This window comes from Seriola aureovittata, chromosome 13 (assembly GCF_021018895.1).
Source record: "Seriola aureovittata isolate HTS-2021-v1 ecotype China chromosome 13, ASM2101889v1, whole genome shotgun sequence".
NCBI classification, from domain to species: Eukaryota; Metazoa; Chordata; class Actinopteri; order Carangiformes; family Carangidae; genus Seriola; species Seriola aureovittata.
Genome location: NC_079376.1, coordinates 17,352,743 through 17,379,156, shown reverse-complemented (window position 1 = coordinate 17,379,156; position 26,414 = coordinate 17,352,743). Strand labels below are relative to the sequence as shown.

At 41.6% G+C, this 26,414-nt stretch overlaps 1 protein-coding gene across 3 annotated transcripts in view; it reads left to right on the top strand.

Moving 5' to 3' along the window:
* Positions 1-25,661, top strand: part of dlgap2a (discs, large (Drosophila) homolog-associated protein 2a) — a 110,528-nt gene extending 84,867 nt beyond the window's left edge. For 2 of the 3 annotated variants that reach the window (XM_056393698.1, XM_056393697.1), the window contains one exon: positions 911-6,702. In XM_056393698.1, the coding sequence (XP_056249673.1) occupies positions 911-3,780 (2,870 nt within the window). In that variant the 3' untranslated portion in view covers positions 3,781-6,702. Of the gene's footprint in view, positions 1-910; positions 6,703-6,955; positions 7,016-12,834; positions 13,221-18,990; positions 19,080-19,198; positions 19,639-19,764; positions 19,857-23,683; positions 23,837-24,444 lie in introns of those variants that run through there. The other variant, XM_056393699.1, reaches the window with a different exon arrangement.
* The last annotated feature ends 753 nt before the right edge of the window (positions 25,662-26,414 follow it).

The following is a 26,414-nucleotide window of genomic DNA, read 5'->3' as shown; positions in this document are numbered from 1 at the left end:
AGATGAAGAATGTGGGAAGAAAAGAAGACAAAGTGTCTGGGCAAGAAGTCTGAGCGGATTCCACCTCTTCCCACAGTAGATACATGAACTAACAACATCAGTCGGACTATAATAGGGAGGGTTAGGGGTGTGGACATCTGGAGATGTGCTTATAATCAATTCTTTATACCTATAAATGTTTGCTTACACTGCTTTCTCAGTAAACTCAAATATCTTTGCATTTTTAGGATACAGAGTTTGGTATGTGATGGATTCCTCCACTATTTTGGACATGGGGCAATTGGTGGCTCGAATCAATCGGTTCAAACTGGACCTCACATTTTCAATAGGGTTCATACAATACTTCCTGATTTATGAGAAAAGGTTTTGAAGCTTTGCTCATCTTTGCCTCTTTTCATTGCACAAAGTACACTTTTCTTTACCTGAAAGCAGAAGAGCATGCAAGGATTGTTCTTACACCTCATTTATTAGAAATATTGTCCATTCTCTGTGATGTGTTCCGGGAGCTAGGAGTTTCAGCTTTGTGCACTGAAAAGATGTGAAGAATGCATGCTACAAATTAAGGTCGAGAAGGCAGTGTAAACCATTAATGGAAATGAGTCAAAATGGGAGCACTTTCTCAGTCTTACACTGGTATTCCACACTGTAATGTTTTATGATATTACAGATTATTAAAGTTGTGGTTTAAAAATTCTTCAATATACATCTATAGTATACAGATGGGCGAATTGGGGAAATAATCATAAGGTTGGCACCTAATTGTTATAGATTTCTGCTATTATCTTATTTTGACTCATGGCATTCAGTGCATGATTTGATGTTAATGCTTTGTGGCAATTAAAAGCACATTCTCTCCAGCTGCTCACACCTTTGGCCATATTACAGATATATATTTACATTTGTCTTCCAGACAGAAATTATGTGCAGGAAGACTCTTGTTTACCCGACCAGACCAGTATACATGAGGATTTGGCAGACACAGCCCCTTTGGCTCATGATGATCTAGGCTGCCCCATCAGAAGAGACAGGCTTTACCAACAAGATAGCATGGGGGCTACAGCCAAACCTTTGTCAGGACCACCTGTCTCTCCAAGCCTCTTCAGATCGCCCAGATCTAGTGCCCCAGAACGACCGTCACCAAAAGCCATCCAGGCCAGTATCAAAGAGTCGGCTACCTTGGCTGCAGCTATCAGCATGCAGTGGAAGGAAGAGGTCTCGGCCATGCGGCGTGAGCTTGCTGAACTCAGGAGGGACCTCTGTAAAGAGCTTCGTGCTTTCAACAGTAATTTCAACACTTTCACACAGCATTACAACACGTGGTCTCCCCAAGGTGGTCATATGGCAGCTGGAGCTGGAGCAGGTTTAGACGGAGGGGTTGGGGCTGGGACAGGGACAGGAGCAAGGGCAGGAGCAGGAGCAGGGGCCGAGGAGGGAGCAGGGACAGGGGCAGTGGCAGGAGCACTTGGAACCTCCACAGTTGATAGAGGCACCGGGGGAGCTAGAGAGAGGAAACCCCAAGTATCCAAAGTGTCTGTGGGGACCCAGGCCAGAAGCAAGGTCCTCGTCCGGCAGAGCACTGCAGACGCAGCTGTCAATTGTCCGGAGGAGAAGGAGGAAAAGAAAGGCGCCCGCCGAAATCTGCCAAAACAGCTCTCGATGGACCCAAGCATTCTTGCCTGTCCACAGTCAATGTATGTGGAGAGTGCCATACCACTTTCTTTGGATCCAATACTTACAGGCTCTCTTAGAGCACAATTCGAGCCATTTGACTTGCCTGTTGTGCCCTCTGCAGCTAAACCAGAACCAAAACTAGAGCTACCAGACCATGCAATTGTGAGTTTATCTGACGTGGCCACCAATGAGCCAACCACCACTCATGGTAGGGTGCCACTTCCAGCAGAAACAACCCTTGAGAAGCCCCAGGATTCAGTGACAGTGGAACAAGAAATGGTAATCACTGCACAGCTAATAAATATAGACCCAGCTAATGAGTCCCATTCAGATACTGAACCATCTCAGCCTGATGACATGAAATCTCCAGATGCAGAACTAATTAAAAGAGACAAGATACAGCTACCATATCCAGTCCCTGTAGTTACTGTGTCTCCACCAGAGGAGCATGATGATGATATCATGTCAGATTCAGAGTCTCTAGATCCCAACACTGTGAACAAACCGGATCCAGTCTCTCAAGATCCTACTACTGTGTCTTTGCCATATTCAGGATTAGAAGATCCTGATCCTGCAGAATCAACAGAATTAGAACCAAAAACATCAGACCCATCCACAGTGTCTTCAACAGACCCAGTTAATCAAGGCCCACTCTCAGCCGGTGATGTACCCTCACTTGATCTTTATACTGTTACGCCATATAATTTAGAGACTGACATCAATTGTCCATCCATTGTGGTGTCAGAGCACCTGGACACAGAACCTCCTGCAAGTCCAACTGACATTGACACAAATCCAGATCCCATTATCACCCTTCCAGATTATCCTCCTGACCCTCCCCCAGAGCAAATGACTTCGGTCTCAACCTTTGCTTCCAGTTCAGTAGAAAGTCCACCAAACACTGAACCAGAGCCCCAAGACTCGGAGTGGCCACCCCTTCCAGAACCCCTGGACACCACTCCTATATATCACGCTGATCTGGTCCACTTTGACTTAGTCATGCTGACTTCCCTAGATCAAGATGATCTTGACTCAGTGTTCATGGACCCTGAACCAGAACCATTTGACCTGAGTGATGACTCTCCATCTAATGCTGAGGATTTAGATCCACCCTTATACCACTCAGATTGTCCAAGTTCACCCATAGCCACGGTTGACCCTGCCATGCTGTGCCCCTTGGATCTATCACAGTCAACAGAATCCATTGGTTCAGATCCAGCTATAGAGAATCACCTAGCTCAATTGCCTCAGGGCGTAGCCTCAGAATTACATGAAGTCCTACTACCACAGGTCACTGTCACAATATCCCCTCCTAGTTCAGTATCCCCAGATACTTCACTGGAGATAGACTTTGGACCCACAAGTCCAGCCCCAGATTCTCTTCCACCAGACACAGATCCAGCCCCAGATCCTTTTCAACCAGACACAGATCCAGACCCAGATCTTCTTCAACCAGACACAGATCCAGCCCCAGATCCTCTTCCACCAGACACAGATCCAGACCCAGATCCTCTTCCACCAGACACAGATCCAGACCCAGATCCTTTTCAACCAGACACAGATCCAGACCCAGATCTTCTTCAACCAGACACAGATCCAGACCCAGATCCTCTTCAACCAGACACAGATCCAGACCCAGATCTTCTTCAACCAGACACAGATCCAGACACAGATCCTCTTCAACCAGACACAGATCCAGACCCAGATCCTCTTCCACCAGACACAGATTCAGACCCAGATCCTCTTCAACCACACACAGATCCAGACCAGGATCCTCTTCAACCAGACACATATCAGGCCCCAGATCCTTTTCCCCCAGATACAGATACAGATCCATCACTACCAGATCTCGAAGTCATATCCTCACTGGACCTGGCACACATGGAGCCAGATGATATTATAGTATATCAGGAGTATGATGAATGTGCAGAAGAAGAGACCCCAGGGAGTCCAGAGAGGTCCTCAAGTGAAAAGGCCTTTCTGTGGTACAGGTGGCAGAAGAGGGGCCATAGACGAGAGTCAATGCACAGGAGTGCCAGTGTGGAACTATGGAGCGGTAGATACGAGTACAACAGTGCAGAAATCACATACGTGTCTCTCACTCTGTGAGTTCATACCTCATTCTCAGCAGACAAAATGTAGCTCAAAGTATATTTATATAGCTCATGGTTTGTAGCTGCCAGTGCACTGTAGAGCAATGTGCAGATCTAAATGTCATGTGAACATTGGCATTCAGGCAAGCACTTCCCTATATACAAGCCTGCAGTAAAAAAGACTGCATTGGTAGCAGCAAAATCCATATGTCACTGACTGCAAGAATGTGATGAACCATTTGTGGTGACAAATATACTGAACAACGATAAATTCAGAGAGCAGTGTGAACTTCTCTGAAGCCTGTTGTCACCATTGATGTGAATTCTCTTCCAGGACAGTACTGCTTATTTCATAGTACCTTTTTTTTACTCACTGGATACACTTGTAATGAATGTTCTTGCTCGGTCAGTGGATTACATCAAAGACATTTTACGCATCTATTTTAAGAGACTCTTTTGGAGCTCTATTATAGACCACGGACAAGATGGCCTTATGTGTACAAGGTCCAGACAATGCTTGCAGTGATAATGGAAACTTTCCTCCCCTTGACGTGTTTCAGGCTCCGTGTTTATTGTCACTCCAGAGTGGGGTGAAGTAAATCTTGGCAGTTATCATATAACTATAAGGACATACTGTTTACTATGTGAGCTGTTTGGATGGACTCTGCAGGTATAAAGAACAAGGACATGATGCTGTGGGATGATGTTTGCACAATCATAGACAGAGCTGGAACTCTATACTGTTAATTTGTTGGGAAAATAACTTGCATCATTCACACTCACGCTCAAATATAATTACAAACCAGAACAGTTACGGTATGTAGCTTCACAACCTCATGTTAACTTACATGCACATACACTTTGCTACCAAACATACAGCACACACTGTACACACACATCTTTGCTGGACAATAAGTATAAAGATACATTTATTTTAAAAAAAATAAATAAAAATACACAGTAAATCGTGATTAAATTTGTCTGATAATCTGACTATAGTAATAATAGGCCTTGATGAGAGGTGATATTGTATTTTTTACTGTAAAATATCATCTTAATGCTCAGGAATCAAAGACTGAGAATGTAATACAACCGGGACATAAGTGTAATGAAATGAATTGAATTGTGTTCCTTCCTGAAAAGAGGTGTACATCTTTGTGTGGCTTTTTTTTTTTTTAAATGTGTGACACTGAATGATGAAAATTATGTTGTAATGGTGCATGACAGATGGCCTCAATATTTTGTGCATTTCATACACAGTGCCTCACTGTAAGTATTTGGTTCTATTCATAGTTTCATTTTGATGAAAGGAGCCGACATACCACCGGATACACGGAATTCTGTTACCAGCAATGAACAGCTAAAAAGCCAGGCAAATCATAAGATATATCTGTGCTATCTATCCAATTAACGGGCTCTATATGGAATCACCCACTGAAGTCTGTGCTCTAATAAAGTGCAGTGGAACAAAAGGAATCTGTCAGCTGAGCATCAGTGAGCTACCAGAAAAGGATTTTCCTGAGTGTTGTTTTGAATTGAATATGCACAGAGTACTTCATGAAAGTTTTGCTAAATTGACTGAATCTGAAAGGTTTTCAAAGCGGTGGGAAGTCAATTAGTCTGTACTGTTTCATTCTTTCTGCTCGTTTATCTGGCAAAAAAGAAAAAAAAATGCCTTTTCCTCCCCAGACAACTTCTACGTTTAAATTTTCATTTGCAAATTGTAAAAATTGGTATCTAGAAGTAGCACATAATTTAACCTGTACTGCAGTCACATTATGTTTATTCATAAGGTATAGTCTAAGAATAAACTCTTTCAGGATTCAGTCATGCAATGAAAAATACTGGCATGTGATAACAGGCCCTTTTGTTTTTTTTTTGTTTTTTACTGTGAACTTCAGAACAAAGGGACTGGTGGTGATGAGAAGTTATGAAATCTCTGCTTAACTGAAGGTGGATTTGCAGAGAAAACTTGATGTGCTGGCATAGCTGTGTTTGTCATAACACAGGATCTACTGTTAAATTATTAAAAGGCAAATAAGCCGATGACCTCTATGGCATGTAAAACAATTTAACTGCCCTACTATAGTTTACATAATTGATTGCTTTCTGTATACATCCATTTTCATTTTTTATGAACTTAATACATTTAAGGAGCAAATATCAAGATCAATACTTTTCACTTCACCCAGCACTTGCCACATAGGGGGTGGTCATGTTTAAATTTTTAGCACTCTTTACGAGAACTTTTTTTCTTGATTCAAGAGTAAATCTGGCAAAGAGAAGTAGTCATATTGTACTTATAAATCAGAGGCAAAATGATTGAGTGCTGCCTGAATTAAGCAGTAATGCAATCTTTTTTTAAAAAATACAGTAATTTGAATGCATTTGAATACAAAATCATGAAAAGAAAGATACATTTTGTCCTCTCAAAGAAATATTACCTTGCAATTACTATTTCCAAGAATTGAACATGCCAAGAAAAAATCCAGTCAAGAAAAAATAGTCACATTTCATACCACAGAACCAATATTGTTGATGCACACACACAGTTGCAGATGCAGGTCACCTGCAACTGTAACTCACCTGCAACTGTAAGTCACACATCGCTGCTAATCCATAACTAAACAGGCTTTAAGGGGAGTCAGCTTTGTGGTTTTTATAATTACTATATAGGATTTCCTGTCTTTATCCAGGCACCTGTGTCAGGTCAGTGGTAAAGAGCCAGGTCAGATGATGTATGTTCACACCAATCTCAAACACAGGTTACTGCACCTGTGTGCAAACGGTATATAATAAACATCAGATGTGTATGAGCGTAGTAAACATTCAAAGATGAAAAAACAAATGTATCAGGAAATAAACAGTATTTGTGTGAATGCTGATTGCTTATTGTATACCTTATCCAAAATTTCCTTAGTCACTCCTTGAAGAAGATGCTCTGTTGAAACATGGTGCATTTAATACTGTATGTTTTTATAGACTGACCTAGTCAGTGTGCCTCCCTGCTGAGGGCATTTTTCTTAGTTGTGATTTTGCTCTACATCCCACTGTGCAGGATGATCCTAATAGCCTGCAGTCTCTCCCTGGATCCACTCTTCCTTCTGTGATGTTAATAGATTGAACTGTACTGTATGTTTGGGCAGACATGCCCATTCTTCTGAATATCCACCCCGCTCCCTTGTTTTCAGGGATCCAGTTCTGCCTCCCCTCCACCTGCAGCATCGATCGGACTCCCCAGCAAACCCCAGGTAAACCTGCTACCTGGGGCAACCTCCATTGCTTCATATTAATGTGAAAGACATTCTTTTAATCAAACGTGAGTTGTTCTGTGGCAAGTTACTCTGAAAATTCAGTTTGAATAATGTTGAGTATATGCACTTACTCCCATTTTCACAGCTAAAGCAAGGAAGGAAAGAAAGAAAAGAAATGCCACCATATGATTAATGAACTACAAGTTACAGTGAAAGCAATGCGATACTCTTAATTTTCAAGTGGGAGTTTATAGGATAAATAACCATTCATTTACACTAAAAGACCTCTGTGTATTAATGCAGCTTCACCATTTGTCAGTGTCTTCCCCTTGAGTTCTTTGAGCACAAATATCTGTTATTCATTCATGAAGAACTTGACCCCACAGTAGCTGGATTGACTGTAAAATGCTCTCATTTGTTGAGAGTGCTTTCTCTGCTGTCGCTTGACATATTTACGATTGCATCACTTTCCTCAAACCCGCCTCCATCCCAAAGTCTGCAATATCACATGAGCACAGACACAAACACACACACCACCCTCTACATGTTTCTATTATTAGCCTCCATTGGGTATTTTAGTGAGCCATCCAGTCGACAAGAGGCCCATTACTTTTCTTGAAAGGGTGAGGTTAAGAACACAGTGACAATGCATCTAAGTGGTGACATGCAAATGCTGTTCAGCGTGCAACCAGCAGCTAAGGTGTGTGTGTGTGTGGGGGGGGGGGGGGTGGGGGGGGGGGTGGGGGGGGTTTATCTCATTACAGACTGCAGCATCCATTACTTATAGACAAGACTCGGCAGTGTGACTTTCATGAACAGCGGGACAACTTCCAAAGCGTTATAGGCGTACAGAAAAAGGAACGCCCTTCATCCACAGATCAAGACGAGCTAGCCATGAAATGACAACATTTGCCGCCACAGGGGTGTTTTGTTTGTTGCAAACTGTGTTTTTGTTCTCAGCGATCCATCACACTGCTCCGGACACTTTTAAACTTTCACAAACTATCCAGCGTTTGTTAAATAAGCTTGAGTAATGACTAACCCAGTCTGTTTTTTTTTATCTATTGTTGGCTATTTTTAAATTAATTTCTTTATTGTTTCTGGCTGCAACACTTGTGACAGTGCCAATAATGGAGATCACCATCCATCATCCATTCCCTCCCTCCCTCAGGATCATCTGCATATCCTTAAAAGCCTGCCGCCAAACAAACTGCTGCATTTCCTTTACAGTGATAAATCCAATCGAGGAGAAAGACTCTAAACGACTTGTCAATCAACTCCCCCACAGCCCCACCCTCATGTTAGCATACATGCCAGTCCTGATAGATAGAGAGGTCCTAACAGAGATGGAGTGGTTAAATCGCTGTCTTTGTGTATCACGTTAATCTGCCTCACTGGCACAGTGGTTGTTGTCTGTGTGTGTGTGTGAGAGAGAGAGAGAGAGAGAAAGAGAGATTAAACAGTATTCACACTGAATACATTTAGCAGCCTCTGAACATCCTCCGTCATTTCAATTGTCCTCACCGTTCATACTGTCTGTTGAAGGTTTACCTGCACATAAGGAGCCAGCAGCTGAATGACTTCATTCCAAACTAGAGTTAGTATGTTTTCTTGCATGCTACGTAACACACTATGTTGATCTGTGGTTTGCTTTGCACTGTACACAGAGACCCAGAATCAGACTCGTCCTCCTTCTACTCCCGGTTGCATCGCCCCAGGTTTCCTTAACTTTATTTCGGAATATGTGAGCAAAGTGTCAAGAGCGATGAGGTCAGAGCCTGGACACCAGATATCAACACTGTACATACTCTGTTCTATGTCCATCTACTATGTTTACATTATCTGCGCTTTGTGAGCTGGTTTACTGAACAAACTTTGAATAACTTTGGGAAAGTTGGTGACATGAAAAGTCAAGTTGAAGAACACAAACTGCACTTTTCCTTTCACACACTTCCCATTACATACTGCAAGAGAGCGAGTTAATCTTCGCCATATTTCGATGCGACTGACGTGTTTATTTGAGGAGCTTTGTTTGCTTTGCTTTTCTGACAATCGTTTACATTACATGTCATTTTTCTGTTTGAATAACTCAGAGTCCTGATAGCTTTGCTGACATCAGAGCATGCTTGTTTGCTCATTGAATCTGATTCGTTCATCCTCGGATGTTTGCCACATTTCCTCCCCCCTGCCACGTGTCCCCATCTCCTGCAATGAAACACCTGCCAGTTTCTCATATAAATTTAAGTAAAATCAAAGTTAAAATTTTGAGAAAGGGCCCTTCTGCAAGAAAGGGCAACATGATTACATAATAATGTAATGATGCACGTAAGTGGTGCAAATTTCTTGCTAAATTTAAAACTGATCCAACAAGTTCTCCAAATTAAAATGCATCTTTTGTGACTGCCCTTCAGAACAGCACAGAAGCTTTTTTCTGATTTGATGCTGTATCATCTGGACCAAATTATCTCTATATTCATTTCAATAATTGTTACCAATTACCACTGCAAAAATAAAAAAAACATTTTCTGGTCCCAGCACAACACAGCTAAGGTTTGGTTAGGGGAAGATCGTGGTTTGGGTTTAGAATAAGTACTTGTGTGGGGTTAGGGAAACGTTGTAGAATGGGTTAAAATTACAATAACATTACTTTGTTAAGGTTAGAGGACTTTTGTCGTCATGGTTATAATTATACCCACATTGACAGAATCACAGGATAAGGACTCACTATGCACAACCCAGAGACAGTAATCAATGGCATTTCACTGTTTTGGTAACAGTCCCGCATTGTATAAGCCGTGAGAGAGTGAGTGAGTGAGTGAGTGAGAGAGAGAGTGAGTGAGAGAGTGAGTGAGAGAGTGAGTGAGTGAGTGAGTGAGTGAGTGAGTGAGTGAGTGAGTGAGTGAGTGAGTGAGTGAGTGAGTGAGATCACTTCAGATGAAAAATAAATGCTGAGTAATCCTGCCACTGCTAAGAGGGAGCAAGAATTATGACACCCCTCCTCCACCACTCCCCTCCCACCCCCTCCTCTTGCATGACTGGCTGGCTAATAATGGCTCTATTTTGGTCTTCCTGCTGAATCATGCCCCCTGAACGGGTCATCTCTTTCCTCCTTGATCTCTCCTCGCTTCCTGATTTATCCTTGCTCTCTATCTCTCACACACATACACTCAGACACACACACACACACAGACACACACACACACTCCCTCACCCTCTCTTCTGGTCCCCACAAATCCACCCTCCCTCCTGTTTCCTCTCCTACATCTCTGTCTCTCTTTACCTCATCTTACTCACTAATGCATCTCCTCAGCCATGAGAAGTTAATTTTGTGAATGGACAGCAGCGTGCGTCATTAAACCCCTGGAGCAGAACGCTTTTCACAGACCAGACGTCTCTAGCTATTTATAAGCACAACCAAAATACGGGTGAGAGAGCCCTGGGTTTTATTCTAAACATAAATGATGCTCTTTCTACAAAAAAAAAAAAAGGGTTGCAAAAAAAAATAAAAAATTGGTCCCTTGTCCCTTGTTTTAGACAACAGTGTGTTTGTTCTGTAATTGTGCTGTTCAGGCTACAGTGTAATTAGGATGAAATGGTATTAATCTATGTCTTAAGTTTTTGGGGCCCTGCATGAAGGATGCACCTCATTAGAACTCAAAATAGATCCTGTTTTGGTGTCATAAGGACTTCCTTAATTGCTTTGTGTGATGTAAGCATTTGTAAGGCAGGAACAGAAACAGAGTTCAACACTGTTTGCCTCTTTGTCAGGGAAAACGATAACCCATAACTTAACCTGCAGCGTGACTCACTATTATTCCTCTTCGCCTTCTTTCTTTCTTCTTTTCTTGGCTCCGAGGTACCTGGCACGCTCTCAGCTTTGATCAGAACACACCAAACACAGCTTGTGCCTCAGATGTTTCGGCCTGTAACTACACAGAGCGAGCTCTTCCCTCAAAGCCTCGCTTGAAAATAAAGACACGTCAAAGCTTAGAAGGCGTTCATGACCCATTCCTCAGTCCATCTCTCTGTGGATTAAGTCCATATTCTCATTTGCACTTGAAAGAAAGTAATCCCCACCCCCCTCCTTCTGTCGTGAAATGGACAGAATAAGAAGATGAGAGTTGTCAGCCTTGCTCAAACAGTAGCTCCTCACCAGGATCCTCCATACGAGGGCTGCTGATTGCCACTCTGGTTTTTCACTATCATCCGCGTCTGATGAGAGTCTCGGGTCACAGCAGCTTTGATGTTCTCTCTTACTTTATCGACTTATTCTATTATTCAAAAAATGTATATTCATCGCATTTAAATGGTGCTCACATTTTAAACCACTCTGTCCCTTATCTGAGCACTGAGAGTGAACAAAAGAGGAGAAAGGGGTTTCTACACTAGTGGAGAGGCAAAATGCACCTCTTGAAAAGAAAGTACTCACTTAGACAGGAGCTGAGATCAATAAGATGATCAGGAGGAATATAGCAATACAAACATAAAACCCACCTTTCAAAGTGTGCAATAAGTCATGCTTAAACTCATATTCAACAACCAAACCAACCTAAAATTTATAAAGAGGAAACAAATAGTTTTTCTGCCTAATGTCCCATCATTATAATCGCTACGATATATTAGCTCTCCACATATGCTAATGAGGTCATTAATGAAAGTACATTAATTAAGTTCTAATATTAAGTGCTAATATATCGGAAGTCAAATCAGCCTCTTGCCATATAATAACTGGGTATGAATACGTGGTGTCCACAGGTTGTTTCTGCCAAAGTCCTTACCACGGCAGGTCGGATTCCTGTCATCCTCTCTCTCTCTCTCTCTCTCTCTCTCTCTCTCTCTCTCTCTCTCTCTCTCTCTCTCTCTCCCCCTGCCTTTCCTGTCTATCTCTACTACCACTGTAAAAAAAAAAAGAAATGGACAAAATCAGTGATAGAACAGTGTGGTGAGATCCCATTAATTGGATAACGACATACTGTCCTCCTGCTTATGTAAATACTAACTAAAGTTCTGAATGTGTATTAATCCGCAGCTGAAAATAGTCCCCAATAAATGTGCAGTCACTCCGTTTGAGTAACAATTAATGGAAATTACATGAACCGGCTGTTTTAGGAAATTACTGAACTTTTTTTAATTTAAAGTTATATATTTCACAAGCCATTTTTAAAGATTCAAATATTTACTTTGATGAGATAAGGTTGGGACTAAACAGACAAAATAGGGAAGTTGCGAGATAAACTAACACGTTGTTGGTTTTGGTCTTTTCATAGGATTTGTAGACACTAGTAAAGACATAGAACATCACCAGCCTCATCCCTTAAGGCATGTGTGAGGTGGGATGGTCACTGAGAATGGAGTACGGTGTCAATGTTGTTTTTTAACCTTTAAATCCGAATTTCTGAAGGGTGACGTGAAAGAGTAGATGGAATACTGATTTAGACTTTGTACAGGGTGGTTCAAAGATTCACTTTTACTATTACACAGGTATGTACTATGGTTTCAATCGATGAATAAGTCTTCAGATCAAAGTTCATATATTATTTGCTGATGCCCATCAAGTCATATTTTGTTATTTTTAGGTTTGCAAATAAATTGATGAATGAAATGGTCTTTGGGGTGGGTTTAGACACTTGCCCTATGTATTAAAAAAGACCTAAAACATAATTGTGTTATCTAGAAAATGCACTGTCACAAACCAGAAAGGCTGTTTTTTCTGTTTCTTGAAAAATAAATAGTTTTCACCTTCCATGACGGCCGCGACAAGTTATCAACATTGAAGATAACTTTTCAAATAATTATGTCTTTCCACCTTTTTCCAGCCATCACCTACACACCCAACTACAAGAAGACTCCTCCTCCTGTCCCACCACGCACCACCTCCAAACCCCTCATCTCCATCACGGCCCAGAGCAGCACCGAGTCCACCCAGGACGCTTACCACGAGGGGAGACATCCTCATGGTGGGATGTGGGCCCCTGATGGTCTCAGCCTGGGGCTGAGACCAGGCAGGGCGCTCTATAACTCCACTGACAGCCTGGACAGCACCAAGGCCGTGACTATAGCCATGGAGGCGGCCGGAGTCATGGCCGGAAAAAGACACCCGTCCACAGACAGCCACAGCTCGGTGCTCACCTGCGACAAGGCCATCTTGGTGTCCAAGGCTGAGGAGTACCTCAAGACACCTCGGTCGTCTATAGGGATACAGGTCAGTCTTGTCTGTATGATGAAAAGATCCACCACAACCACAAACCTATTCTTGGTTGCATAATGATACAGAATATTCTCACACACATACATTCAACTCAGAAACACTGCTCTCTTTCCAGCAGCTAAAAATAGCAAGAGTGAGTCATATTACTGCAATCAATCAATTAAGATTCAACTCATGCTGGAGCAGGTTTTAGTGAATGATCGTTCACTCCATGGTCCATTCACTCCCTCTCCACTTACTGTACCTTTCCCTCTTTCTCATTCACAATCCCTCTCTCTGCTTCTCTCCTCTCCTCCTCCTTTACTTCTTCGTCCCTCTCCATCTCCCACTCTCTGTGATCTTACTTTGGTTTGTTTTCCTCATTCTTTGATACTGGCTGAGGCCCTGGTGTTGTTGATCTCATGTCACAGTCCAAAGGTTGCAGGTCTGTGGCAGAACAAAAAGAGAGGAATCTGTGGCAGCTCACATTACCACCTCAGTGTCTTTTCAAAGCAAACTATCAAAGTTACTCAAGGAATTTCAGAATTTAAAAGTCATGGATGGTATCTTCTCTTATGCTGTGCTTCGTGAGTAGTTTTCTGCCCTTTATTTTTCTTGGTTCATATACTTGGGTTCTCAGCACCTCTTTATCATTATGATTCCCTCTGTCCACATTTACTTTCCTCTTATCTTTCCTGAGAGTACTAACTCAATTATTATTCTCTTTCCCACCCATAAATCTATGCATTCATTCACACGCTCACCCCCCTCTCTGCTGACTGTCGGACTTGCTTAGACAAGTGCAAAGTTGAACTCAAAAACCTTTCAAATATTTGAAAATTCTGGATATGTTTCAATGTCGTTGGGTGCTGTTGCAAAATAAATCAAGCGCACCTTAAAGGGTAATTGCTGAGTTTTTTTCAGCTGATATTAATAAAGTCCTTTGGCTGGAGATTGGTCTAACACCCAAATTACACTGAAGCCATTGACTGTCAGATGTTGCCATCGGGGAGTCGGCCAGTGGATAAATTATCCCTTCAAAGTCAATTGATCCTGCTACACTCGCTGCGTTCTATCACATCCAGACTTAGAGAGTATCCAGCAGCATGTTTCAGAACCCAAACATTATATTTCACCATTATGTGTAAATGCGAGCAATGAAAAACAGCCTCCAACACATTACTTCTTATACGCTATTAAAATGATGTACTGGAATTCAGTCTGCAGAAACCTGGTTACTCTCTGCTCTCTCCCAGTTTACACAGAGTTTAAGGAATGAAGTCATCGCAAAGTGATCACGATAATTAAAACGAAGGATTAAGAGAAACTTGGTTAATGCAGTAACATTGCACAGCTTGGTGAACCCCAGGTCAAGTGGACACATAAATATACTTCTACCATGTTACTTGTGTGCCTGCGTCTATAAAGACTTCAGATAAGCAAAGTATTGCTGTGGCAGGATTGGCTTGGAATGAAAAGAAAAAATCTGTATGTGAAAACTCCACAACAAACAACAGATTGCTAGACTTACTCACTTTTACTGAGCAGAAAGACAGTACAGCACAGGCAGCACAGGTTCCACATGCGTGTGGAGAACAAAAATGAGTCAGTGTGGCCCATATCTGAGCCATCGTCATTAATCACTGATACATTTAATTGCAGCCTTGTTTCAAAAATGTAGAAGCTTTGGAGAGACAAATCAGCTGAGCGTAAAAGCAAGTTTCGCAGTGACCAGGTTACATTACTTTCCTGCCTCGTACACCGCCTCGTCATGTATTCATTCATTTGCTCAGTGTCTTCCTCGTATCACCTCACCACTCAGTGAGTGAGCAGATAACTCTTTACGCTACTCTCTGTCAGACACTTAATACCTCACCCACATACAGTACTTACAGTTTCTGTTTCCTGTTAGTGAGAGTCAGAGTCAGTCATCCAAGGCCGATCTGCCGCCTAACCACACTGATGAGTGCTAATTTTAAATAGCAGAGCTCATTGTCATGCCTCACCAAACTTCGCAGTGGGCGAAGCGCAATCGAGGCTCCATCTTTCCAAATCAGCGCACATGCAGCTCGGATTTAGCTTGTTCATTACCAGCAGAGGTGAATACAGATCAAATACAGTGTGGAGGAGCTAAGTGTGAAGCAGAAAGAGCAGGACGCCGTTCAGGAGGATGAGAGGAAGTGTAGTTATGGGAAGAGCAGCCAGGGAGAAAGTAAATATGTATTTGTGTGTGTGTGCATGTGTGCAAATGTGAATGAGAGCGACAGAGAATTGTATTGGCTTCCAAATTGGCTGCAGTGATGTGTGTAAAGTCCATAAGCACATTTGGTTAGTAATGTAGGTGCAATAAAGGTCTATATTTACAGAAACATCTGAGAGGGACTGAGATGCAGAGAAGGCAGCTTGGCAACAACATTTCTTTAAAAAAAAAAGAAGAAGTGTCCCAGGAACTCCCTTTGGAAGCATCCAGCCCCTCACCGCCAGTCCACCACCACTCTGAATGTCTGTTTGATTGTCTGAACTTCACAGTATCAGCGTGTTGGTGCTGAGCGTGGCTGCCTTTTAGGACACTTAGGCCATGACCTCAGTTTTTATTTATTTTTATCAACCTGGTGGAATTGGACTTCAATTCTAGTTATAAACTTACATACGGTGGATTTTTTTTTTTTTTTTTTTTTGCAGAATCCAGTGATTTATACTTAAAATATTTTATTTGGATAAGTTTTTGATCCACAGAAATAAATAATTCTACATTTTATTCTTCGTAGTGTGGCATTTATGTTGGGGAATCAAAGGCTTAAGAAGTGTTTATTCTGGTTACTAGGCTAAATAGAGATAAAATTCAGAGTTATAGATTGTAATTAGAGTTTATTTAGCTGAGTTTGTTTATTGTCAAAGGAATTTCCGAAAACAAGCTCTATTTAAAAACTACAGAAAATGTAGTTGAATTAATAATTCAGAAAATAAACATTTTAGAGATTATATTTCTTTGAGGCTGTTGCGTTCGCTCTCCATGCATGAGATGCTCTGTCTAACTTCAAGCCCATATTGTTTCCTGCTCGTTAGTTGATAATTTCCGTCGATGTGATGACAATAACATGTTACAGCAAGCGACTCTTGGGACTTTTCAAATATCGATTTATCTACATAGCAGACAGGCTTTGTTGACCTCATCATATCATATGGCCAATCAGTCTGTTTCACCTGCTACTGGAAGCATAATTAACCTGAATTAGCCAGCCTCTGCATTGATCTGCCGTTTGCTTTTCACACCCTCTATCTCAGAAGGTCAACGTGTTTTTAATCTCTGCCCGTGTGGACGTGGTGTCGTATTGACTTCCCGTAGCCCTCAGAGGCCACTTTGCAGCTGCACTTTTGCTACGTTAAAGCTGCGACGTGTTTGTGTTCTAAAGCGCTGATTGATTTATTTACTGAAATAGTTTTAATTGGAGCCGTAATGAAGTTGTATAAAGCGGAAGTCAAAGCTTTTAACCTTAAACGCGGCCACTGGCTGGCAAAAGTCACCAGGTGGTGTTTGTGTGTTTTGGATGAAAGTCGCAGTGGCTCTGTTCGACTTTCCGCTGATGCTCACAGTTTCCACACCTGTGCTGAAATTGTGACTGTGATTACCGATGCAGCGTGTGTGTGTGTGTGTGTGTGTGTGTGTGTGTGTGTGTGTGTGTGTGTGTGTCCAGCATATCTCTATATACATACACCTAAACGTCTCCAGGGTAGGTAAGCCTATAGGACATAAATCTCACGGCCTCCTGGATGTTTTGTCTTCCTTCAGTCTTTATCCATCACAGAGATGAAACTCATCCTCTCCTCATGAGTTGGACTCTGCTCTGCTTCTAACACAAAGTAATGGAGGTCACCTCGGCGAGCTGCTCCACACTCATTTCCTTCCCGCTAACAGCTTCTCCCAAACGGCCTGACAGAATACAAAATGGCTCTCCAAAAATGTCACTCCCCAGCTTTAATACTGACCACTCCACACCAAAGATGGGGTTGACATTTCTCCACGACACAAGGCCACCCTTTTTTGAACCCGTGCCTTTGACTCACTCTTGCAAACTCTCGCTGAAGATTTATGAATGTCAGAGGCCTCATATGGACATTTCTGGATGGCTCCTGCAATCATTCTGGTGGCAAAGGCACGATTGATGTTCCTGATATGACAGAAAAATAAACTGATTTCTTTTTAGTGCACTCCGTGTTATAAAGAAACACACTAATCAAAAGATAGATATCGTAGAAAAAGTGAATCCAGGAGAGCTACATTCAAAAGGAAAGAAATGGCACATCGCTTCCTACCAGTAACCACATCGGCCACTCTGAACTATCAAACTTTGGATGTGCAGACCATTTCTGATACAGTCACGATGAAAAAAAGGCTCAGTGGGCACTAAAGAAGAAAGACTGATAATACAAAAAAGACCAAGAGAGGCTTAAGACACCAAAGAAAGAAAAAGATTGTGACAGTAAGCCAGCAGGAAATTGTGAACTCTAGACAAAGAGAGAAGTGAAAGCAAAGAAATAAAAAAAAAAAAAAGAGAGTGAGATGAGAGAAACAAGGAAAAAGTGACAGATAAAAAGAACCAGCAGAAATGGTGAGCAGTGACAGGGTTTCCATAAAGCCAGTAAAATGTGGGGCTCCAGGGAGTGGTGCAGGCAGCGATAAAGAGTCTCTGAGTCTGGGCTGCTGGATCAGGTTCTCAGCCACGCAGCAGCAGGGAGGATCATCATCACTCACTCTTGCTTCCCATCCCATAATATCCACTAATGTTGCCCTATCTGTCACTGCGTAACTATGGTCACACAGTCATGAATACTTGGCCAATACATACTACCTCACTTACAGTATTGAGCAGTTTTTCAGTGGATTTTGGAGGCAGTATAACAGGATGCAAATACAACATTGGTTTATTATGACCTTATAAAGTTGATACGGCTAACTTGTTAGCTCCATTAGCGCGCATTTGAAGTGATGTTCCTGGCTACCTGAAGACTGTAAAAATCCAATGTTCACTCTCCTGTTAGGTTTGTTTTGGTATAAAAATATTTCTGTGAGAAATATTTTGACTCTTTAGCGACTAAACAGTCGTCATTGTTTCTCAGTTAGTTGCTAACTTTATGTAGCTGCCGTTTGGTGCTAGGCTGACGGAGTACAGTGGGTTTAACAGAGCTTTACCACTAAAAACGCTGCCTGTGTTGAGAGACTATGCTAGCATGGTGAGAGTGAGCCAAAACATAGTTATGTGACCTATTGTTCAGATAAAAATACTGATTGGAACGACTTTAACCCCGATGGAGTCCTGCCAGTTTCAAAAATATTGATTACAGCACAAGAAAATACCTTAATTTTTTTGCTTCTTGTATTTCTATTTTATTGTAAATCATATGACCTGAATTTGAGAACTATAATATTGCACATGTGTGTTGCTCATACTCATTTAAACACAGCACTGCAGCACAGCAACAGCTTGATGAGCAGAAATCTGAAAATAATAAAACATAAACATTACAAATTTTCAGTTAATGAGCATGTTGAGGCATTATATAGTGTGCGGCATAACATGCAGCACAGCCCAAACTCCTCTGTAGTAAACCTCTTCAGTCTGTTACCTTTACAGCCTCTGTAAATCATACAGTGTTTACTTTCAGACAGGCACTGTACAGTTAAGGTGCTCTGTCCAGTCCCAAACCAATAAAACCCAGTAACACTGGGGAATGGTCACTCACATAATGAGAGGCACTGTTGATTTGTTTCATTTCCTCATATTAGGTGGAAGCAGCCACAGACTCTGAATCTGAAAGCAAAGGCTTACGGGAGTACCACTCTGTTGGGATCCAGGTAGAAGATGACAAGAAAGGGTGAGATAATGATTTAAATTGTGTAATCTTTGGATGTTTTTCTCTAACTTTTACAAACAACAGCCCCATTGTTACTACCATTATTTGTAATTTTAGGCTGTGTATGTGTATCTCTGCAGACAGGGCAGGTTCAAACGCTCCAACAGCGTGACTGCAGCTGTGCAGGCTGACATGGAGTTGGAGGGCTTCCCTACCATGGAGGACAAAGGCCTGCAGTTTGGTGGGGGCTTCCAGCGTCACTCAGAGCCCAGCACGCCTACACAGTACGGGGCTGTGCGAACCGTTCGCACCCAGGGGCTCTTCAGCTACCGTGAAGATTACCGTACCCCTGCTGAACCCCCCAGCCCCAGGGAGACGACCAGTGAGACCACCTGGCAGCTGGAACCCCCCTCCCCACGGGAGAGCGCGGTCTCGTCAGGCGAGTCGGGCAGGGCGTCCCCCTCCCTGCGGAGGGATGGGAGCTGGTTCATGCAACTGCTCCACACAGAGACCAAGAGGATGGAGGGCTGGTGCAAAGAGATGGAGGCAGAAGCTGAAGAGAATGACCTGACAGAGGACAGTGAGTGGTCTGCTGAAAGCTTCCTATATTTCTGATTTTTGATTTTTTTTTTTTAATGTGCTACACTGAACCTATGGCGCTGTGTGTGTTGTACAGTATTTGATATGCTGTGTGTGTGTGTCTCAGTCCTAGGCAAGATCCGAAGTGCAGTGGGAAGCGCTCAGCTGCTCATGTCTCAGAAATTTCAGCAATTCTACTGGCTGTGTCAGCAAAACCTGGTAAGAAACCTATCAAAGAGAGGCAGTATGTGAGTGCTCTCTCTCTCTCTCTCTCTCTCACACAGACACACACACACACCAACACACACTCACACATACTATACTTTTGCAAGTGAAATGCACTTATATAATATTATTATTTTTGACCTTCATGCTAACTCTAGTTGAGTCAAGTTGTGTTGTGGAAAGAAAATTTTATCAGATGATCTTTTGCATATATCTCAACAAGAATAAAAGAGACAACAGAAACAACACTGTACTAACATGATCACTGGAAACGGTGGATAGTAAGTGTTTGGCATATGATTATCCATATATGGCAAAGCATAAAACAAAAAGAAAAGAAGTATAAAACTATATGGTCTGTTTTGTCTATGTAGGAATTTATAGATAATGTCTCTGTGTCAGTAAAAAAATCTAATTTAGTTATTTTCGTGGCAACTCAGACAAACTTAGAGTTCAAGTCACATGTAGGACACCCAGTTTTTCAGTCCATTCGTCAGGCCCAGGTCAGAATCTAAGTAATGTTACTCCACTCAACTTTCTTCTATACGCAAAAATTAGAAAACATCATATCTGGATTTTAATTAATAGGAAGAGAAATTATTGTGCCTCGGTTGCAGTGTGAAAGAAAGAAACAAGACAAAAAAAAAAACTTTTGTCTTTAAAAACAACTCCACACTCCTTTACGTGGCCTCACAACCTTAGTTCTCCAACCTGTGGTCCACATTTAGTGCTTTCACTGGCACTATCAAACTGAATCAAAACTCCTTGAGTATGGCATTGATTGTGGAAAGCTACAATGCGGAGAATCAGTAGCTCAATAGCACATTTATATGTGACCTGAATGTTTTGAAATGAACAATACACGAGCGTGGATGGACGTGTTCTCTGCGATGCAGCTCGCTCCTGAGAGGACAAGAGAAGAGAGCTGAGGGCTGAGCCAAACCGGAGGTTTAAATGGAGCTAAATATCCAGACAGCAAGCCGCTCTATCGCTCATCCAGGGGGTCAGGAGCACACACAGGGTCAGGGATTTCCGCCTCACATTTTTCTTTGCACTGTTCACAACTGGTTTTATTGATCTGAGCCAAGCACCCAATATTTCAAATGAAGTTGGGGTAGAGTTATGAGAGATAGTGATGCTGTATTTGCAATGTGAAGCAGAAACTGCTCATCCTGGGGGGAATGGGAATTGCATGGGGATTAGATACAGAGAACCAGCCTTTTAGACCAAGTCAAGTGCGTTTTGTCCTCTAAAGGAGACGGTATTATGCAGGTTTACTCTGCAACTTCTTCATTACAAACAGCTGCATCATTTCTCCACATGGCAAATGCATAAAGATCAATACTCACAGCACGTTTTGGCTTCACTTGTGAAATAAATGCTCACGAATTTGCAGTTTGAAAAGACGTCTAATTGCGTTTTATCAGCCTGCTTCTCTCTACCTCATGGATCGACTTTCATAAAGCTCGACTCTGAAAAGAGACAAACAGTTTGCGTGGAGCACTTCTCTGGGAGGAGCTCCAGGATTAAAAGCACACACTGACACAGCCAGGGTTTAAAACTTACTCTGACTCTTCCTAAATCTGGCAGCTCTGGATACTTGAAGCCTTAAGACTTCCGAGACAGTTTGCAGAACATCTCAAGGTCAGGGGTCAGAATAAAGCTGATGAAGTGCTGAGGCAGTTCCACGGTAATTACAGATAACAGAAATGTGTTCCCAGCTTACCTCACCTGATGGATGCTATGATCTTTAAAATCTTATGGTATGTTTTTTTGATTCTTTTGCTGCACAAGAAAAGAGTTATACTGATCCCAAAATGCTAAACAAATATGAAAGTAAAACGATGACTCGATGAGAATTATATGCAAATTTTAGTCACGCCATTTGACATTACAAATATCACAGTAAGATTACTGTAAACATGAAACAAAGCACAGTTGGTCTAAAGCTAGCTGACAAATGTCTTTTTCATTCACATTTTTTGTTTGTTTCTGTGATGTCATAAGATTTTCCTTTTAGAGGATCATTAATGTTTAAAGTCAAAGTCAGATAAAGTCAGGTTGGTGGTTTTATTCCCGCCTCCTCCAGTCCGCATTTCAATGTGTCCTTGGGCAAGATACTGAACCCCACATTGCAACTGATGTATCATCAGTGTGTGAATGTGCGTATACGATAGAATAGCGCTACATGTGTAGGGAAAAAGCACTGTACGAATGTTTGTGTGAGTGGGGTGAATGTGGCTTCTATTATAAGAGGGGTTTGAGTAGTCTATAACTAGAAAATAACTATATATAAGTGCAGTCCATTTACCATTTATTCTGGTAAAAACAGGATCCTGTAGCAGGATATGATGCCACATTGAAAGGGGGAGAAATAAACCACAGGAAACAAAGCTGGAAAAAAATAATATAATAACTCTCCCATGGCTGTAGCGCGGATAGTACCAGGCACTGCCATCATACTGCACGTCTGTTAGACCATCAGGCAGCAGCACCCTTCACCAGCCACATAATCTAAATGTCATAAGGTTTCGAGCGTGAGTGTGGGAATGTCGCTGGGGTTGTAGAGTCGGCACGTCCCTTCTTAGATGTTTTGTTTAAGCAGGTCCACGGTTTCTAGAATCTGGAGTCTGACACTGACTAAGCTGCAGATTCTGCTGGCCTGAGACGCATTGAAAGAAATGAAAAACCAACCTGAAACACGAGGTTGACTTGAACACGTGAACATCTTTATTATACACACTTTCTTTAATACTCGGTTTCTTTAGTCACAGTGAAAAATTTAACGTACTCAACATCGCTTCTTAAATGTCAATAGTTCATACAGAAAGCAAACTCATGACCTTTGTATTATCAGCTCCGTGTTCTTTAAAAGGTCCTGAATAAATTACACAGTGTGGTGTGGAAGGAGCTCCTTGTATGATTAGACCATTGTTAAGAAAATTGTCTTTTTCACACTATTGTTGTACCATAGATTAGTCCAGCCACAGTGTCTCTTTGTAGATCACCCAAGAAGAAGTGAACAAAGATGTGGACTTACTCTTATTATCTAAAAAAAAAAAGAGTGTTAGCACAGATTCTTGTGACTCATTAAAACCAGAGACAATGAAACGCTCTTCAATCTGATGTTCACTTCATTTCAGGTTTCAAGTGGTGAATAGGACCCAATTGACAAAGGCAGTTTATTATTTCTAAGCTCATCCATGGAAATATGACAGGATTGGTCTCCATCACAAGTTGTTATCCCTCATTTCAACCAAAAGCCCAAAACTAGTATCCATGCCTGTTTTGAGTGTGATAAGGACATCTAGTGGATCTAAGCCGAAGTGCACTGACCACTATGGTCATGACTGTCTTCATGTCCACGTGCTCATGTGCAGAGGTGGAGGAGATATCCAGATCCATCACTTAAGTAAAAGTACCAACACAGAAAAGTCCATTTAAAGTTTAATTCCTACTTAATTAAAAGTACATAAACAAAAGCGCATAAGTAAAATGTAGTGAAAGTTTTAAAGTAAAAGTACAGTTTTGGTCTGATATATTGTTATATATGACATCATCAGCTGATTAATAGTGACGCATCAGCGTGTAAGCAGCATGTCACTGTTGCAGCTGCTAGTTTGAATTTATTTATATACAGGAATACAAGATAAATCTGAGGGGTTGTGAGATGATTGATGAAAGAGGAAAGAAGGAAAAACAAAGTTCTGTTTTCAGTTTCTGGACTTTTTCTCTTTTCCACTATCTGGTTCATTACTTAATGTCACCGCAGACATTAATACCATCTTTGTTGTAACTCCTCTCACCTGCATCTCATGTAGGACCCTAGTGCCATGCCGCGGCCAACCTCTCAGGACCTGGCCGGGTTCTGGGACCTACTGCAGCTCTCCATCGACGACGTCACCATGAAGTTTGACCAGCTGCAGCAGATCAAGAACAACAACTGGAGGCCCGTCGACAGCCCAGAGAAGAAGGTGAGAAGTTCCCCTGGCAGTGTTAGCCATGAACCCAGGCAGCCTGAAGATGTTACTGCTTTGTCGGGTGCATGTATTTTGTATAATGATCCTGACAAAACTTCAAAGACTGGAAGTGATTCAGCGCTTTTCTGTGGAAGCATTAAAAACATATGAATGTAAGAAACAGTCAGAAGTTTGATTCTTCCAATTTACTTGATGAAGCATTTTTGATTAGGGATTAAATATTATTAGGAGAAGAAAAATAATTTATTTATTTAGTTATTTAGTTATTTAGTTATTTTTATTTTTGCAAGGTTGGCTAAGTTTTGGAGAAAGTATGGGAGGGTTTTTAACAAAAACACACACACATCTAATGTGCAATTTAATGGCTATATAATATGAAAACTATTGTTTATAAATAGGTGTACACTAATCAAAATTCTCTATGCACGTTTAATTGGCCAATTGGCAAATTTTGTACTGTTTTTTTCTATTTATATTACATTTCTTATAGGAAAGGATGTTGGCATAGCTTAGAAAATATGAATCATTCTGGGGAAGGCCTTTGCTTTGAAAAAAACATAACATAAACATGTTTTATTAATTATTCTCTCTTCTTCTTAAAGCCACCAGCTCCTGTACCAAAGAAGACAGTTCGACAGAGGAGTGCGGTGACCAGGGAGAAATCCTTAGACCTCCCAGACAGACACCGACAAGAGGCCCGTCGGCGGCTCATGGCAGCCAAGCGAGCAGCCTCTTTCCGGCAGAACTCAGCCTCGGAGCGAGCGGACAGCATCGAGATTTATATTCCCGAGGCTCAGACTAGACTTTGAGGAGATAGGGTCAGGGGCCAACATGTCTCCCTGCTCCCACGTTTAAACAACTTTAAAACTAGCCTTTTTTCTAGACTGCTACTCTCTTTACTCTTCCTTTATCCATCTGTTGTCTGATCTCGATAGCCATCCTCAGTGCCCATCACCATCGGTCTGTAGGATGTGCCAAGCCTCTTCTCCCATTGCCAGAATAAGTGTTAGCAGAAATGTATGTCTGACATGGGTTGGTTGGGTTTCTCCTTGGTTTGCTGGTGATCACGATACCCAGCCTACAAGCTCTCTCATCCAATGTCCTGGATGGGTACATCTGTAGTTTTTCAGCATTTGCAAAGTGCCATTTAAAAAGTGCAGCTTTGAAAACCTACCAGCAACCAGGCCTTTGAGCTAAAAGAGTAAATGAGAGAAATTATATTTATTTCAAGTTGTTCAAAAATGGTCAAAGTTAGTAATACTTCAGTATTTTTAAATAATTTAAGGTTACATTGTGACTCTTTTTTTCTCTGTTCGTTTTGGAGTAAATGTTAATTACAAGCTAAATATCACAAAATTGTTGTAAGTTCAAAACTTTGAAAAGTGCCAATGCTTGAAATACCTCAACTATGTGCATGTGGCACTGATCACCCATTCAAGGTTATTCAGGCAGCCCTTATAAGCTCTGGACTGGTCAGTGTTGAAAAATGCAGCTTTCTACCCAATCTGGTTGTAGTCAAACATTTTTCATGGTCTGGATTGGTGTTAGATTGACATCTGTCAGCTCATTAACATGCACATTTCAAACAACTTTCCTATATATCTCATGTTCTTGTTGCCAACTTTCAAATATTGACATTTACTTGAAGCGGAAAACATGCAAGTCTTGTGCCAACATTTTCATTATGTCAATGCAGTAGAAAAAAAACTATGAAGGTTTGTGTAACTCCTTAGATCAAAATGTGTAGACAAACGCACTTATGCACTTATTACAATTGTCTCTATTTCCAAGGGAAATGTACATACCCAAGTTCACAATAGTACTGTTGTATTTTTGAATTGTGAGCGGGAAGAATATTCATTGTGTATTTTTTTTCCGCACAGATCCACTGCTTGCCTGCCCTCTCTATTGCTTTTGACAAATCTGGATTTGTTGCATACATACAGGGGCTTGTTCACACACACTCACACACACACACAAACACACACAAACACACACACACACACACACAGACAAAACCAAACTGCTGTGTTTTCATCTAAAATACTTCTCTCAGGCGCTTCCAAGTTGCGCCCCCAGCCACAGTTAATGAGGAGTGATAGAAAAAAATCCTCCCAAAACATAAACAAAATATCTGCATACGAGTTGCTTTAATCAAAGACAGAGCTTTGTAATTTTCATATTTCTTGAAAAGTTCTGTGTTGCTGAAAGTCTACCTAAGCAGTATCATAACTGCACTGACTCCCTCTAGGAAACACTGAGAAGTAATGAAAAGAAATTGGGGCAAAGGCATTCCAGAGGGAAGCAAGTCCCAAATAACCAAAACTCTGCACGTCTCCCGTTGAAAGGAAATAAATGAGGAATGGGATATTAGTTGTCTGTGGCTCTGCAGACCTGTGGGTGATATTTTGTCACAACATGACGTAGTTACCTAGATATTATTATTTGCCTTTGATTACCATCGCAATGCTGAGATACACTCGAGAGGCTGGTTGCACCAGCTCTTTGTAAATGCAAACTTAACCTAGTTCTAACATGTTTGACAGAACTAACTGGAGATTTCTGCATAAAT